The sequence below is a fragment of the Ceratotherium simum genome, chromosome 7, assembly GCF_057802395.1.
Source record: "Ceratotherium simum simum isolate JZ-2026a chromosome 7, ASM5780239v1, whole genome shotgun sequence".
Taxonomy (NCBI): Eukaryota; Metazoa; Chordata; class Mammalia; order Perissodactyla; family Rhinocerotidae; genus Ceratotherium; species Ceratotherium simum.
Genome location: NC_141906.1, coordinates 69,402,927 through 69,420,012, shown reverse-complemented (window position 1 = coordinate 69,420,012; position 17,086 = coordinate 69,402,927). Strand labels below are relative to the sequence as shown.

The following is a 17,086-nucleotide window of genomic DNA, read 5'->3' as shown; positions in this document are numbered from 1 at the left end:
GATGTTAGCTCAGAGCCGGTCTTCCTCAGCAAAAAGAGGAGGATTAGCATGGATGTTACCTCAGGGCTGATCTTCCTCACAAAAAAAAGAAAAGAAGTGAAGTCTATGTCCCCATCCCTTGAATCTTGTGTGATCCTATAGCTTGCTTTAGCCAATAGAAGACAGCAGAAGCAATATTGTAGTATTTCTGGAACTAGGCCTCAGAAGGCTTGCATGCTTCCATTCTGTCTCAGATCCTTACCATGATAACAAACCCACGCTACTCTGCTGGAATATGCAATACCACACGGAGCAGAGAGGGGTTGTCTCATCTGGGCCCATCTTAGACCAGCCAACCACTAGCCAACCCATCAGCTCACTGCAGACACATCAGCTGAGCCTGGCTTGGATCAGCAGAAATATCCAATTGACCCATGGATTTGTGAGCCATAATAAAATGCTTATCATTATTTTAAGCAACTAAGTTTTGGGGTGACTTTGTTATATAATAACAGCTAACTGCAAAAGCTAATTGATAACTTGCTGCTTTGGTAGGTCTCTGATACCTTCACACACATTTTATATTTTGATCAGCTTTTCTATTTGTTATTCACAGGAGGATTGGTCTGAAACAAGCTAGTCTAACATTAGTAGAAACAAAACATCCTTGATGATTTCTTGGTTTTCCTTATATTTTCATAAATCCTCCTTTTTCTTTTTGAGGATGTTTAATATGTTGATTTTAACTCCTTGGCCTGCCAATATGCCTTGTCTATTATAGGCTGTTCAATTTGTTGTCTTTATCTTATAACGATATCTTTCCTAAGTTGTCTAGATTTTTTCCTCCCTTGAGCTCATATTCCCCTGGGGATATCTGCCACCTTGGCTGGTGGACTCATGAGGAAGAGCTAACATTCTGGTCCAAGCATGTGCCCCTCCTGATGAATCAGGTTTGTGTTTGGAGGAGGGTACGTGATGGAGAGCAGAGAATTTTCTGATGTTACAATGGTCTGAGGTAGCACAACTCCCTTTTGGAGAGCTCCCTATCCCACTTAGCATCATTTTGCTTTTCAGGTATTGAAGTGGTGGAGTAATTTCTAGGGTCCAGTGGTAGAGTAATTTCTGGGGTTGCAGCTAGCTGCAATAGCAGTGGCCAAGAGTTCTGTGACCTACCTCTGCCTGTGTGTTCCCAACTATTCTGTCTCCAGTAGGAACTCGTGGCTCTTCACATTGGAACTACGGCTCTGCCCAGTTTGTGCCCCTTCCATCTACTGCTCCTCAGTGGCAAACTAATTCTTAGCAAACAGTACTTTGAGTGTTTCACTCCCCTCAGCTCAAAGCCCTTAATTCTGTAAAAAATATGTATGCAATAATAGAAAAAAGTCAAGATATAAAAGTGTTTAGATGCTGTGAATGATTGCTCATCTCATAGTTTACAGAACATCTGTTCTGTTCCAAACACTAGCTGGGTACAGTGGTGAATGGGCCACAGTCCATCCTCTGGGCATTTATGTAGTTGGGGAGGCTGACAAGTAAACAGACAATTTAAACCATAGGGGAAAAATTACAAGATTATATTTATATATTCTAAGATGCACAGGGGCTGGCCCCGTGGCTTAGTGGTTAAGTGCGTGTGCTCCACTGCTGGTGGCCTGGGTTCGGATCCCGGGCGCGCACCGACGCACCGCTTCTCTGGCCATGCTGAGGCGGCGTCCCACATACAGCAACTAGAAGGATGTGCATCTATGACATACAACTATCTACTGGGGCTTTGGGGAAAAAAAATAAATAAATAAAATCTTTAAGATGCACACACACACACATACACACAGAGAGAGAAAAGAGTAAAACAAAAACGCTCAATTTTAAATGGCAATCTTCAGCTGGTGTTTAGAACTTCTTTTTGGTCTTTTCCAAGTTTAGTCTAATGATAATGTATAACTTGAACAACGGAAAAAATTTAAAAGTTAAACTAAATTGGGGCTCCTACTGGCCATATGTGGGACAATTTGAGCATTAATATAGATAATGGTAGGCACAGGTTATAATACATCAAATACAGAAATCCATGAGTCTGCACTGATACTAATCTTTTTAAGGGGGGAGGGGGAGAGAGATAAGCTCTTTACAGAAGAATACCAACACATAAATATAGAGGGAATGATAGAAGGAAAAAAATCCCTATTTTGCAACCACTGTATTAATAAATGATTCAGGCAAGAATCATCAGAATGCTAAAACCACTGGGTGAAAGATTGTTGGAACAGGATATTTTCGCAGTATTAAAGTATGGTCCTGTGGATTACTAATTACAAAGAAGAAAAGGTACCTTTACAGTATACAAGGTGGACACCATTTTAACTAAATGATCAAACTTATCACGTGCCTCCTAATGTGGTACACTGAGAAGGACACTGATGTGTCTATACAGCACTTTTGCCAAAATTGTTTAACACGATCCTTATTGCAAAAACAATTGGACAAATCCATTTTGAGGGATGTTCTGCAAAACAACTGACCTAGACTCTTGAAAAATATTGAAGTTATGAAAGATTTTTCTTTCCTTCCTTCTCTCTTTCTTTCTTTCTCTCTCTCTCTCCCCCCGCCCCCTCCCTCTCTCTCTCATTCTCTCTCTCTCTCTCACTTTCATTTATGGGAAATTGCTTTCTCTTTATTTAGGCCTTAGGAAGAAAATTAACTTTGGTCACATATTACCTTTTAAAAAAATCCAGTTTTACATAGATAGGACCAAATGATCAGAGAAATAATTTCTTCTATAAAAATTGGCAAAATTTTATCAAAAGTATGACATACAATGTAATTTGAATTATGTAAAGACGGCTTGGGATCATAACATTCCAAATGTATGACAGTTGCAACTCCATTCTAACAAATGTGAAAGTATTTGCTCTCACATTGCTCTGGTCCAAAGAGTAGAGTTGGGGCCGGCCCTGTGGTGTAGTGGTTAAGTTTGGCGTGCTCCACTTCAGTGGCCCAGGTTCACGGGTTCAGATCCTGAGAGTGGACCTACACCACTCGTCAGCCATGCTGTGGTGGCAACCCATATATAAAGTAGAGGAAGATTGGCACAGATGTTAGTTCAGGGCTAATCTTCCTCAAGCGAAAAAAAAGAAAGATCGGCAACGGATGTTAGCTCACGGCAAAATCTTCCTCAGCAAAGAGTAGAGCTGAATCAGTAAGAGTAAACTAAGTACCTAATATTTTGCCAACATTAATTTAGATTGTTATTGGCAGTAGAAATTTCCAGGATGAATAGTACTGTCAATGCAAAGTAACCAATAACCATTCAATAGATAAGAGAAATAAGGTGAATTTACTTGAGCCAGAGTGAGGATTATAACCTGGGAAGGCCTTAGAAAGTGTTCCGGAGAAGCATGGTTTTCAGTACAGTCTTATATCTTTTTATAACAAAGAACATACATTAACATGCCCAGGATACATATTCATCAAAGTTTCAAAGAGGTATTCAGTTGCAAATTAGCAGGTCAACTTGACCCTGATGTCAGGAAAGGGACTAATCCAGGTGTTACCATAGGGCATTACCTATAGGGCCTAGGAGGGGAAGTATGCACTCTTATCTTAAGACAGTGCATTCTTCACTTTAATGGTTAAAGCAGATGTACAATGTATGTTTGATAGGTAAGTCAGGCTATTTAGCTCAAACTGAATCAGTCTTGAACCCAAATAGTTACCCCATATACCTCAATATGTGAGACTCTCTTGTCAACAATAAGGCTTACTTTTAATACAAAGACTAAGTGTTTGGGAGTTATGAACCACTGGATTTAACAAACATCATTTTATAGGAGATTTTTGTATCTTTTTTGTTTTTGGAACCCTCCGGTTGATCAGGGTGCTCAGCGGCTTGGTGTTCTTCAGCAGATTCATTTTCCTCTATGAATCTCTTTCAGAGCCATCGGGATTTTCAGGATCAGGTGAATCATTTCCCGCCACATCACCTTCTCCATCATGATCTACTTCACTGAAGCCAAGTCCACAATGTCGTCCATATCTTCCCGACAATTTACCGTCCATATTGTGCTGACATTGAGACCCACTTCTTCATTAATTTTCTTGTCTTCTTCCCCTAAGTCTGCTGCCTCCCAATTACTAGATCCAAGATCGCTGTCTGGGGAGGCTGAACGCTTCATCTCATGTGGATGGGACTCCCTGACAGCACTCATCGTTTTGGGGACCCAGAAGGGAAATGCTGAACCCACTTGCCATTCTCCTCACCCAAGGCGCCAGCAGCCTGCAATCTGCCACCACAGTGCCAAGCAGCGCCACTCCAGAATGCCTCATGAAAGATTTTAAAACGGGATTATAAGAGAGTAAAGAATTATAACTACATGCAATGTATAATCCTTGATTGGATTCTGGATTTTAATAAAAGCTTTAAAAGACATTTTTGGGAAAATTGGAGACATTTAAATGTGGACTATATATTAACAAATACATTTCTTGAGTCTGAGAAATCGTATTGTGGTTATTTAGATTATTCCTGTTCTTAAGGCAACACAGAACAAAATAGATAGGGGTGAAGTTTCACAGCATCTGCAACTAACTTGCAAATGGTTCAACAACAAACACATTGTTGGGGGCCCAGGATGGGCCGCCTCAAAATATTCCACAATGGAATATTGATTATTTCAAATTAAAGTCACTTGAGAAGCAGCCAGTACAAGAAGAGCACTCTGACCCTCCTTTATCTCTCTGAATGCAGGAAATAAATCTCTCATGTGAAAGGTGCTCTCCCTGAATCCTTATCGCCAGAGCTAGGAAATTCAGGGCTGAGAAACCCGCATAAACAAACTTTGTTAACTTACTATCTCAAGCCTAAACCCTGTTTAAATTCCTTACTAATTACGTACCCCAAATCCAAGTTTCTTTGTCCTGTCAATTCCTCACAAATTTATTGTTTCTTCATGAAAAAAAATATATATACTGCCTGCTTCCTTCACTCTCTGAGCATCATTTTCATGATTCTCCCATGCACATGTAATTAAATTGGATTTTTCTCCTGTTAATCTGGTCTTGTGTCAATTTTATTATTAGTTCAGTCATAAGAATACAAGAAGGGTAGAAAGGGAAATTTCTCCCTCCCTGACAACATGTACCTATACTTATACAGAGAGATTAGGAAAATATAGCAAAATATTAACATTCAAGAGATGAAGAGTATTCTTGCAACTTTTCTATAGATTTGAAAATTTCGAAAATAAAATGATAGGAAAGCTAACAATCTAGGTGGTGGTTACAGGGGCATTCACAAACATTAAAAAAAAAATCACTGAGCTGTACACAAGATTTGTGCATTTTTTGTATTTTACTGTGTATATTATACCTTAAAAATAAGTTGGGGGAAAAACTTAAATGGCTCCGTGTCTGTTAGGTAAAGTAGGAATTCTTTGGTCTGGTTTGGTGTTGGAGAAACTCATTTTCCTGGTGCTCTGATCTACCTCAAGGAAAGCACAGTGCCTGGTACGCGCTAGACTCTGGCTCAGTAGATACCTGTTGAATTAGGAAGTTCAGCCACACGGTGTCCCATTTTATCTCCTCCCCACCTCCTCCCTTCCCTGACCACCTTCCCACTCGAAAAGATCTTTGCTCTCAACTTTGGAGCACTTAAAATTCTGTCAGCAATTCTCTGGTGGGCTCTGTGAAAGCGATTACCTAAATTTTCCTTTTTTTTTAAATTAAAAAAATTTTTTTGTGTGTGAGGAGGATCAGCCCTGGGCTAACATCCATGCCAATCTTCCTCTTTTTGCTGAGGAAGACTGGCCCTGAGCTGACATCCGTGCCCATCTTCCTCCACTTTATGTGGGATGCTGTCACAGCATGGCTTGATAAGCGGTGCATCGGTTCACGCCTGGATCCCAACCAGGCCGCCAGCAGCGGAGCGCGCACACTTAAAAGCTACACCACTGGGCCGGTCCCATATCTAAATTTTCTGAAGTCTTACCTAAATCTTGTATTGAGTCCTCACAACCAACCTACGACGTTAGTAGGGAACCGGGTCTCAAGGAGATTATTACCCAAGGTCACACTGTTAGAATGTAGTGGGTCCGGGATTAGAATTTAAGGTTTACTCCGGACCAGGTAGTTTAATCACTCCATTTTATTTTAACTCTGTCCCCAACAGTCTGACCACAAATTAAATATTCAAAGTGTGCTTATTGAGGACTGTATTCCTTTCTTACAGAAAATACTATGTTCTCCCTCAAGATCTTTCCGTCTGTGATGGGTAGTGACAGGCATGCAGTAAAAAAGTTCGTTGAACGCCATCAGTTAAGAAGAAACCAGACGAGTCCAGCCTCTAAGGGGCGCTGTCCTCCCTCAAAGACCAGCGAGACGGGCAGGCTTAAGTCCAAAGCCTTGGGGGTTGACTCGGCTCTCCGGGTCTAAGACACGCAGGCGAAGGCCCGGCCCCGCTCCGCCCCGAGCGCTCGCGCATGCGCCCGCCGGCCCCGCCCCGTCCTATTCGGGCTCCCGCCTCTGTTCAGGTACCGGGCGGTATGCGGGGGAGGGGCGTCGCCTGAGAGCAGGGCTGGAGGGGGAGTCTCTCTTTGTTGGGGGATCCCCAACAAAGGTTACCCTAACTTCCGATACAACCCGGAGCTGTTCCTGCTGCTCTCCCTTCTGGGGTGGGGGCACTCCCTGGGTCTGGGGGCCGCCGAGGCGCTGCCCGTGACCAGCACACGCCTGCTCCTTTCTGTCGCACCAGCCCCGTCTCTCCGCACCTCTCCAGCTCCTGCACCCAGGCCCCGTGGGCTCCCGGCCCGAGTCGGGTGTCCTGGGTAGCTTGAGGACACGGGGCTGGGCAGGTGCCGAGAGCCCCTCGCCCTCCCTGCCCCCTCTCGCCGCCGGCCCCACTCTGCCAGGCTGAGCTACTGGGCGCCCGAAGCGAGGGGCCTCGGGAGGGACTACGTGCGCTCGCCCGCTCCGCTTGCGCCCACGCCTTCCGCTCCAATTGCTTTCCCAACCGAGCGGAAAAGCCGGGGGCGCGTTGCCCAGGCCCTCGGGAGCGGGGCGGTTCGGCACTGCCGCCTGCAGTCCGCCGGCGTGCCCTCGCGTCCGCAGGCCGTCCGTCCAGTCACCGACCCTGCAGCCCCCAACTAGCCAGACAGGAGCCCACACTGAGTCACAGGGTAAAGGGATCAGAGGCAGCTGAGTGACCCCACCACGATCCAGCCCCTAGTGGGGCTTTCAGTGTGACACTGTGGGGCCTGAACTGGGAGGTTCCCGTTTGTTTACACTTCTGCAACTAACAATAAACAGTTACCCCTCGTTTGCTAAGTATGGGGAGTTACAGGGCTTGAGATCAGCTCTAGAAGACTTGGAAGTGGGGTTGTTGGGGGTACGTGTCTGAGTGTGTGTGTGCGCGCGCGCGCGCGCGTGTGTGTATAGAAACTAACCCAGGACCTGGTGCTTTGTCTGGCAACCAGTCAGCCCTGAGTAAACCTTCGTTGAATGACTGAGAAGGCAGTGACTGAGGGAGTAGGGCTGGAGAGGGCAGCTCTACTCATTCCACCCCTGCCTCCCCTGGGCTCCTGCAGGCAAAAGTAATTAGGTTGAGCCTTTAATCACAGCTGGCTTCACAGGCAGGCGGACAAGGAAGAGCAGGGAAAGGCAGAAGTCCTGGGGACACTGGGTGCTGGCCTGGCTCACAAGCACTGCCTCCTTCTGGGACCCCCCTCCCACCCCGACAACTTGGCAGTCAGTAATCTCCTGTTTTCTTGTCTTTCTCAGGACACTGGGTTCCCTAGGATCCTCCCCAGGCTTAATGATTGTCCAGAAGGTGGCTATAAAGGGAGCCTGGGAGGCTGGGTGGAGGAGGGAGCAGAAACAGCCTACCTCAGCAGATCTGGACACTGAGAGAGCAGCAAGCAGGAGCTGTGGTCAGAGGCTCTGTGTCTTGGCCGGTAGGGCCTGCTGTCTCCCACCATGGCAGCCCAAGGCTACGGCTATTACCGCACTGTGATCTTCCTGGCCATGTTCGGAGGCTACAGCCTGTACTACTTCAATCGCAAGACCTTCTCCTTTGTCATGCCGTCAGTGGTGGAGGAGATTCCTCTGGACAAGGATGACTTAGGTGAGCCCTGGAAGGGCAGGCTGGTGGGCCCAGGGACAGGCCACCAGGACAAGTTGGGTGTTTGTGGCAGTGTGGTGTGTACAGGTATTCAGTGTGTGTGAAGTGTCTGTGCAAGGCAGAGGCTAGAGGACAGTCTGCATGTGCTGGGTGAAGCGGCTCTGAGAGCCGTGTACATGGGTGTAGACGAAGGACTATGAATATGATCTATGTATGTCTAAGGAGGGTTGCTTATGTCATGTGTCTATGCATGTTTGTGACCCATATGTGCCCCCAGAGGCAGTTTATTCTGAGTGTGTTTAGGGGGATTCTGAGCACGGTTTCCACATCTGTGTGGGTGCATGCTAAGACCGCAGGGTGAGTGCTGGCCACTGACACTGTGAGCACTGGGAACTGGGGAGTTGGCACAACAGCTTCATGTGGCCTAGAAGGCTACCTTTCAGGAGGAGTAAGGTCCCTGACTCCAATTCTGATCCCTTCACCCCATGTTCAGAGGTGGAGAACAGAACTGCCAGAGGCCCTAGGCTGGCATCCGGGGTGAGGGGGAAACCAGGCATATATAAATCCCAGGGAGGGGACTTCCATGTCTTGCTCCCTTCTTGCCTTCTGACAGCTGCAGCTGGAACCCTCCAAGAGGCTGAAAAGTCATGGGTCAGCCTGGGGCTAGTGCTGATGGTGAGGCAGGAGTAGTGGCCTCCATGAACGTGTCAGGATTCCAGCACAGGCTCCTCCTATTCCTCTTGGAAGGAAACTGTCTCACCCTGCCAGGCACCTCTACACACCTGACCCCATGCCTTCCTCTGCCCCTCCTATGCCTTTGCCCTGGCCCCTAACCCCCCAGGTGTCCAGCTCCCTGCTCCCCTCTCCTGCAGGGCTCATCACCAGCAGCCAGTCGGCAGCTTATGCCATCAGCAAGTTTGTGAGCGGAGTGCTGTCTGACCAGATGAGTGCTCGCTGGCTCTTCTCTTCTGGGCTGCTCCTGGTTGGCCTAGTCAACATAGTCTTTTCCTGGAGCTCCACAGTACCTGTCTTCGCTGCTCTCTGGTTCCTCAATGGCCTGGCACAGGGGCTGGGCTGGCCCCCATGTGGGAAGGTCCTGCGGAAGGTGAGTGTCTGCTTCCAAGGAGCCTGTTTAGATTGGCAGAGAGGATACCTAAAGAGCATGTGGGAGCACTGGCACCTCCACCCCCAACCGAGAGCAGGTTCCTCAGGAGTTCCAGGGCAGCTCCTATTGCTTGTCAAGATATTTTGGGAGCCTGAATGTGGTGGGATCAGGTGGCAGATGAGGGAAATTGGCCCTGCCAGATAGAAGCGCCCTCTCCCTCATCCCTGTAATGTGAGCATCTGGGTCTGTCCCACCTGACCCCCACCTTCAACATGGACTGTAGGCTGGGCACCTACTCTGTCCCCCTCTGCCCCACAGTGGTTTGAGCCATCTCAGTTTGGCACTTGGTGGGCCATCCTGTCAACCAGCATGAACCTGGCTGGAGGGCTGGGCCCTATCCTGGCAACCATCCTTGCCCAGAGCTATAGCTGGCGCAGCACGCTGGCCCTGTCTGGGGCACTGTGTGTGGTGGTCTCCTTCCTCTGTCTCCTCCTCATCCACAATGAACCTGCTGATGTTGGACTCCGCAACCTGGACCCCACCCCCTCCAAGGGCAAGAAGGGTGAGCACCCACCCAAGCCGACCACTGGGACACCTTCGTTCATCATTCATTTGGCAGCCTTTCACTGAGGACTGCCTATGTACCTGGCCCTCTGTGAGCCAACGGATGTAGGGGGAGGGATGGTGATGGAGAGTGGGTGGGGAGTAAATAAAACTCCATCCCAAGAGGCAGTTAAGTACCAGACAATTGGCAGAGCCAACAAATGCTGTGACTCATGTTATATCCTGGTCCTTCCTCACAACACAGCCAGACTTTCCTGTGCCGGACAGCATCCTAAGCTTAAGTGGCTTGGGTGCCTTCCTCCATCCACCCTGGTCCTCACTTTTTCTTTCATTTGTTGAGGATTGAGGTGGAAGGGAGAGGGCAGAGCAGTGGGTGAGAGAGTACCTTCCTGCTGATCGCTGGATGTACAGACGGACTCTGCCCCTGTGGCTGGTTAATGGGGGGGCGGTGGGGGGGTGGCTCAGTGGGGGCAGGGCAGCAGGAGCAGAGCCTGAGGCCTGGCCTCCTCCCACTCCCAGGATCCTCAAAGGAGGAGAGTACCTTATATGAGCTGCTGCTATCCCCCTACCTGTGGGTGCTCTCCACTGGCTACCTTGTGGTGTTTGGAGTAAAGACCTGCTGTACTGACTGGGGCCAGTTCTTCCTTATCCAGGAGAAAGGACAGTCAGCCCTCGTGGGTAAGATGAGTGTTGGGACAGGGTTGGTCATAGGGAGCAGGAACCAATGCAAGGGATGGGAAATTCAGGCCCAGCTTCCCTTTATCCCCCTTCTTCTTTCCCTGAGGCCAGGCACTACTCAGGCAGCTGTGGCCGGTCACCGTTAGGGACACTGTACCTCTCTGAGTTTAAGCCAATCTGGGACAACCCCAATGTGTAACACCCTTCCACATCCTTCCACCCTTCCTTTCCCTCTTCCCACCACAACTCCCCACTGCAGGTAGCTCCTACATGAGTGCCCTGGAGGTTGGGGGCCTTGTAGGCAGCATCGCAGCTGGCTACCTGTCAGACCGGGCCATGGCAAAGGTGAGTGGGCAGAAGGGACAAGAAGGAGAGGGTCCCTTTAAATCTTCCCAGCATGACTGGGACAGGCACCAGACAGGTGGGAGCCCTGGGGCACAGGCAGGTTGGCATATGCTGGTTTAGGATGGGTGGGAATGATTCCAGGCTACTCTTTGCTAGGGCTGTGAAGATAAGGCTCTTGGGGAAAGGGTTTTAACTGACGTCAAAGAGAGCCAGAATTTCTCTTAGCCTAGGAGTGGGCTTCTCCGCAGCCCCAAGAAAACTGGGGGTGGGGAGGGACTGGGTGCAGCTCTCCAGCACGTGTCCCGAGCCTGCCCAAAGGGGAGGAAGGGATGTTGTGGAGTTTGGCCTCAGACGTCATGAGCAGGTCCCAGGGCCTCCCAGAGCTGCCCCAGCCAAGAACTGTGGTGGGACTGCCAAAGACCAGTCAGCAGAAGCCTGCTGTGTCAGAGTCCAGGGGTGGGGGTTCTCTGCTGCTCCTAGCGCCTGACATTGCTGGGACTGTATCCACAGGCAGGGCTGTCCATCTACGGGAACCCTCGCCATGGCCTATTGCTGTTCATGATGGCTGGCATGACAGTGTCCATGTACCTCTTCCGGGTAACTGTGAACAGTGACTCCCCCAAGGTAAATAAGGAGGGCCTGGCCCACGGCAGGCACAAGGTTGAGAAAGCAGGGGCTACTGACTCTGTCTCCCTCTCTCTGGCTCTGGCCTGACCCAGGCCTTTCTCTGCCTCTCAGATTTCCCTTTTCAGTTATGTTTGTGCCTCAGCTCCTCTCTTCTGTACTTTGGTGCCCCTCCTGGACTTTCTCTTCCCTGTGCTCCTCTAGGATGTTGCTTTCTGGACTCCAGCTCTTCACCCTCTCGCTGAGCTCACAGGCTTTACGGAGCACGAGGTGCCTTATCTTTATCTCTGGTTTTTCTCCTGGTTTGTCTCACCTTTGTCTTATCCCCTCTGCCTCTGCCTAGCCAATGCAGCTTGCACAAATTCTGAGAAGAAAGCATCTACCTTGGAGGGATGGTCTCTGTACTTCCCTTTCCTATGCACAGAGGCCCTTGGGTTGGCTCAGTGTGGTACCCACTCCTCTAACTCTGCACTGTCAATTGTATTGGGAAGTGGGGTGGGGGGGTCACTTATTGTCTCCTTACTACAGTTATTCATTCCTGGGGCCAAGCATTCTTCTCTCCTCTGGCAGGGATAGGTAGGTAGGCTTTCTCAGACTCTAAATGCTACCCTGAACTGCCCTTGCAGCTCTGGATCCTGGTCTTGGGAGCTGTGTTTGGTTTTTCCTCTTATGGTCCCATTGCCTTGTTTGGAGTTATAGCCAACGAGAGTGCCCCTCCCAACTTGTGTGGCACCTCCCATGCTGTTGTGGGGCTCATGGCCAATGGTAAGTGATACCCTCTATAGAGTCTCTCCTTCACCCCCACTTGTGCCTTGCACATAGGCCAGCTGAGTCTGGAGCAAGCCCTACTGGCTGTAGCCTCACAAATGATTCAGGTTCTTCCCCTCCTTCCTGGCAGTGGGTGGCTTTCTGGCTGGGTTGCCCTTCAGCACCATTGCCAAGCACTACAGCTGGAGCACAGCCTTCTGGGTGGCTGAAGTGATCTGTGGAGCCAGCACAGCTGCCTTCTTCCTCCTACGAAACATCCGCACCAAGATGGGCCGAGTGCCCAAGAAGGCTGAGTGAAGAGAGTGCAGGCTCCAGAGCATCCTCCCCTACCTGTGGCCTTTCCCCTGCACAGGGGCCGGGGGAAAAGAGGGAAGTGGGCTGCTTGGGCCAGCACTGAACCTTTGACTTTCCTTTTCTTCTCCTTTTCCCTCACACAAGTGGCACTGGGAGTTATCAGTGGCTAATGAGGTCCTGGCTCCCCATCCTACGCTCTATTTAAGACAACCTTTGTTTTTGGACTCCATTAGCTCCTATTTCCTGACTTCAAACTGGAAACCCCTGCAGTCAGGGAAGCCTCCTATACCCTTCTTCCTTTTCTGAGCCCTGCCCTGCCCCCATCCCACCACCCCCAGCTGAGCTGAGGCTCCTCTTGGAGCTGCACAGCAGCAGAGGCCCATGACTTCTACCCTAACGCCTCTCAGCAGGGGGCAACTGCTATTATCAATACCTCAGACTCCAGGGGAAGAGAGGAGGCTATCATTCTCATTGGTACCCTGGGTACTGTAGGGGGGTGTGGGTGGGAGAATAGTAAGACTTGTTATATAACATTAAAACTAGATTTGATACTAAACACTGTCAGTGAGTCATTCTTTCAAAAGGGGTAATACAAGTCAGAGACAGCTTTCTTTGAAAGATACTCTTTAAATACTTCACTTCCCTGGAATGGGAGAGCTGATGTGGACTCCTTTAAGCTCGTGTCTCCTCTGCCTTCAACTTCACACTGTCGAATTCAATGATCATTCGAGGGCCGGCCCTGTGGCTTAGCGGTTAAGTGCCCGCGCTCCGCTACTGGTGGCCCCGGGTTCGGATCCCGGGTGCGCACCCACGCACTGCTTCTCCAGCCATGCTGAGGCCGCGTCCCACATACAGCAACTGGAAGGATGTGCAACTATGACATACAAGTATTTACTGGGGCTTTGGGGGGGAAAAGATCATCCGAGGGATGAAGCTACTGGGTTCCAGGCATATTAAATAACTTGATGGAGGGAAGCAGTATAACAGTGGCTCACTGATAGTGTAGTCAGAAAGCCTGGGTTCAAACTCGGGCTGTCACTAACCAGCTTTGAGATTTTGAGACACACAGTTTATACCTGGCTAAATCTCTTGTCAGTAATAGAATGTACCCTGAGGTTACAGTGAGAATTAAGTGAGCTAAAGCAGTAAAGCCTGGCTATAAACACTTGATAAATGTTCCATCATCTCCTTTAAAATTTTAATATTTTGTTAATCATGGGGTGTTTTTTTGGGGATTAATTTTTTTTCAAATATTGCATTAAAATATTATTTATCTTGAAAAAAAAAAGTTCCATCATTAGCCTCATGACCACCACCACTATCAGCACCCTAGGAAGTCAGCAGCCATTCTGGAACTAGACCCAAGGCTCCTGATTCAAAGTCCCATGTTCATTCATTTAATGAACACATATTTGTTTTGCTTTCTACTAGAACATAATATCTCATTTTCCCAGAATTCCCTTATCATTTCTGTCTCCCCTCCCAAGCCCTTCCCCTAAAACTATCAATTAGGATAGCAAACACTGAGATCAAAGGAGTGTTTATTACAGCATTTATGGGCCTACCTCCTCCATAAATAAATCTGTACAGAGTTGGGAAGTAGGACCAAGATAGACACAGGAAGGAAGAGAGCATAGTATTAAGGCTCGGGGATCAGTACATGTCATCAGGCCCAGCATCCTCCCATTTTCAAGTGCACAAACAAGGCTGCTGGGATCTCCATCAGAGTGCAAACAGCAGGACCCGTGCTGCAGGATCGCTCAGAATTTGGGGGGTTCTTTGCAGGTTCAGCCTATGACCCAGGTCCAAAAGTTCCAGCCTTCTCTGCCACCTCCAGGGCTAACTTCAGGTTCTGGTCAAACAGCTCACACCTAGGCCAGACCCAGGAGGCATAAATAAGGACCAAGCGTGAGGCCTGAGCGTCTCTCCCCACTTTAGGTGCAGAGGAGAGCTAGTGGAAACTCTGCTTGAGGAAGGACATGAACCCCAAAGAAAGTCTTTGGTTTCTCAAAATAGTAAGTAAAAGGCTAGTCACCTTTGTTTTATTTAAAAATAACTCCACTACACTTTAAAATGACTTTGGGGAAGAGCACAAGGGGAGAGGCAAGGAAGCTCTGACCAGTATCTGGGGAGTGGGGCCACTTACCTGATGGGCATTTCCAGGGAGTAGAATGGATTCTTGAGGGCAAAGTCTGAATAAATCTCATAAATCTTTCGGAGAAGAGAATCTATTCCAGCTTGCCTAGGATCTGCCAGCACCACAAACTTGATGCCTGCAGAGGGGCGGGGAATGGTTACCAAAGGGCAGAGAATGCAGCAAATAATACCATCCTGTGTTTGTACAGCACTTTCAATTTTGCAAGGGACTTTCACAAGCCTATTTTTATTTTATCCTCACTGCTCCATAAAGCAAGAAAGGCATGATTTTGAATCTATAGGCGAGACCATAAAAGTGAAGTGACTTTATAACATCACTCAGTTGACCGAGAGACCAGGCTTTGAGTTCTAGCTCTGTGACTTACTTCTGCTTAGGGTCCCTCAGCAGAAAGCGCCTGGCAGGGGACAAACTCTGGCAGTTTTCAATTATCTGCATTAAGGGAGTGAAGCAATGACATGATCCAAAGGTCATTTTCATTTGGCATTCAAACTTCATTTTGGAACAACACACCTTCCAAAATGTGTCCGACATGAGAAAACATTAAGGTGAGCTTTATCTGCACACAGGGTAACCAGGGCTGAGCATGCTGGGTGACGTGGACAAAATTGGCGTCAGATTAAATATTGGCTTTGGACTCACAAAACAAATAAATAGATGTGTCTGTGCAATTGTCACAGGAAAAGCTAACCACCATCCCCCTTGCTTACTAAAGCTGTCTTTGGTCAGTCCCTTCCCCCAACCTGCCCCACTGAATCCCTCTGGCCTATCTGGAGATGCATACCTGTCAGTGTCTGGAAGCAGTGCAGTTTGAATGTGTCTGTCTCCAGCATCTCAATGCCTGAGCTGCTCTGTTCCGGAGACAGCTGGGAGCCGATTGCGAACAACCTATTTGCAAGGGAGGCAAAGCTGGGAATGCAGCCCACTGCTGTTAAGGGAGGAGTGCTTCTCAACCTTTTCCACTGAAGTGATCCTATCTGCTAAGGAGTTCACATTACAGCCCGAGACAGTCAGATGAGGCCGTGTGAACTGCCTAGCAGCAGTAGCAGCAGTATCAAAATTTCTTTAAAATTCATTTGAATTCTGCATGTATTTTACATTCATACTTTGCTATAAAACATCTTATGTGGAAAAACTTTGGGTAAAATTAACACTGGGAAGTAAGTAACACAGGTTACTTACCCTGTGGCTATATGTACCTAGCACAGCTCACACCATAATTGAGAGCAGGAAAAGATCTTAAAGATCATTTAGTTCAATTGCCTTACTTTAAAGATGTAGGAACTTGGCTTAGAGAAGAGAAGCTGACTTAAGCAAGATCACACCACTGCCAGTATTACCTAAAACCTAGTCACACTGGATCAGTTTTTCTTTTCATAAGACAAGTACTGATGATTTAAGAGGAGGTAGAGGGGCCCGCCTGGTGGCGCACTGGTTAAGTTCGCGCGTTCCACTTTCGCCACCTAGGGTTCACCATTCCGATCCGGGGCGCGGACCTACCCAACGCTCATCAAGCCATGCTGAAGCAGAGTCCCACACAGAAGAGCTACAACTCTACAACTATGATACACAACTGTGTACTGGGGCTTTGGGGAGAAAAAAGAAAAATGAGGAAGATTGGCAACAGATGTTAGCGCAGGGCCAATCTTCCTCAAAAAAATAAATAAAAGGAGGTAGAGCAAGATAAGCACTGGCGCTCAGGAGACTGCCCCCAGTACCACACTAATGCAGCCACCCAAGGAGCCAAGTGCAGGCCTACAAGCACTAGGAAGGGTTGGGGGACTTACGAGTGGAACATGGAGGCCAGCATGAGCTTCTCATTAGAGGTCAGGCGGGGCCGGCCGAATCGAATGGACACCGGGTAATTAGCAGGGTTGCCCAGGTACTCCAGCACCTCTTTCCCATCGGCCGTGTACTTGCCGTTCACGTCCACACCATTGATGGCCAGCACCGCATGACCCACTGCAGAGGTGAGGCTAAGGGTCAACGAAGCCCCAGCCTGAGGATACCGCCCAGGGGACAAGAAGCCCGACCGCAAACCCTAGCCGCGCGCTCCTGCAGAGACACCAGCCCACTTCCGCAGCACCGGGCCCCGCCCCCCGGCCCAAACCTAGCCCACCCCGAATGCCGTCGCGCTGGCCGAAGGCAACCAGCACACGCTCGTCGTGTAGCTTGAGCAGCAGATCAAGCGGGTAACTGAAAGTTTTCTCAGCCTCGGCCCGTGGCGCGTAGCTATCCAACTGGTAAATCAGGCCACCAGCTTTGTTCACCACATACACACTAAAAATCGCCATTGCTACCACCCGCGGCTCGGGCACCCGGCACCAGCCTCTTCCCCGCGGCCCCGCCCCGGAACCGCAGTCACGGACCCGCCCCCGCCCCCGCTTTCTCCTCCCAGCCCCGACGGGGATTGCTGCGGCGCTTGCGCGGTTGAAGCTACGCGCTCGGGGACCAGCTATGAGGT

The 17,086-nt window shown here is 49.0% G+C and overlaps 2 protein-coding genes and 1 pseudogene across 2 annotated transcripts; 1 reads left to right on the top strand and 2 right to left on the bottom strand.

Moving 5' to 3' along the window:
- Positions 1 to 3,182: 3,182 nt before the first annotated feature.
- LOC147916700 (small acidic protein pseudogene) lies at positions 3,183 to 7,752 on the bottom strand (annotated as a pseudogene).
- Positions 6,416 to 13,023, top strand: SLC37A4 (solute carrier family 37 member 4). The gene is made up of 9 exons (XM_087433799.1): positions 6,416 to 6,503; positions 7,750 to 8,092; positions 8,962 to 9,194; positions 9,513 to 9,756; positions 10,278 to 10,436; positions 10,696 to 10,781; positions 11,292 to 11,405; positions 12,032 to 12,170; positions 12,304 to 13,023. The coding sequence occupies exons 2-9, from the start codon at positions 7,945 to 7,947 to the stop codon at positions 12,468 to 12,470; spliced, it is 1,290 nt and encodes a 429-aa protein (XP_087289925.1). The 5' UTR covers positions 6,416 to 6,503; positions 7,750 to 7,944; the 3' UTR covers positions 12,471 to 13,023.
- Positions 13,024 to 13,991: 968 nt separating this feature from the next.
- TRAPPC4 (trafficking protein particle complex subunit 4) lies at positions 13,992 to 16,960 on the bottom strand. Its single transcript, XM_004427237.3, has 5 exons — positions 16,742 to 16,960; positions 16,410 to 16,584; positions 15,407 to 15,510; positions 14,614 to 14,740; positions 13,992 to 14,338 (listed from the first exon to the last, which is right to left on the bottom strand). The coding sequence occupies exons 1-5, from the start codon at positions 16,914 to 16,916 to the stop codon at positions 14,260 to 14,262; spliced, it is 660 nt and encodes a 219-aa protein (XP_004427294.1). The 5' UTR covers positions 16,917 to 16,960; the 3' UTR covers positions 13,992 to 14,259.
- Positions 16,961 to 17,086: the final 126 nt, after the last annotated feature.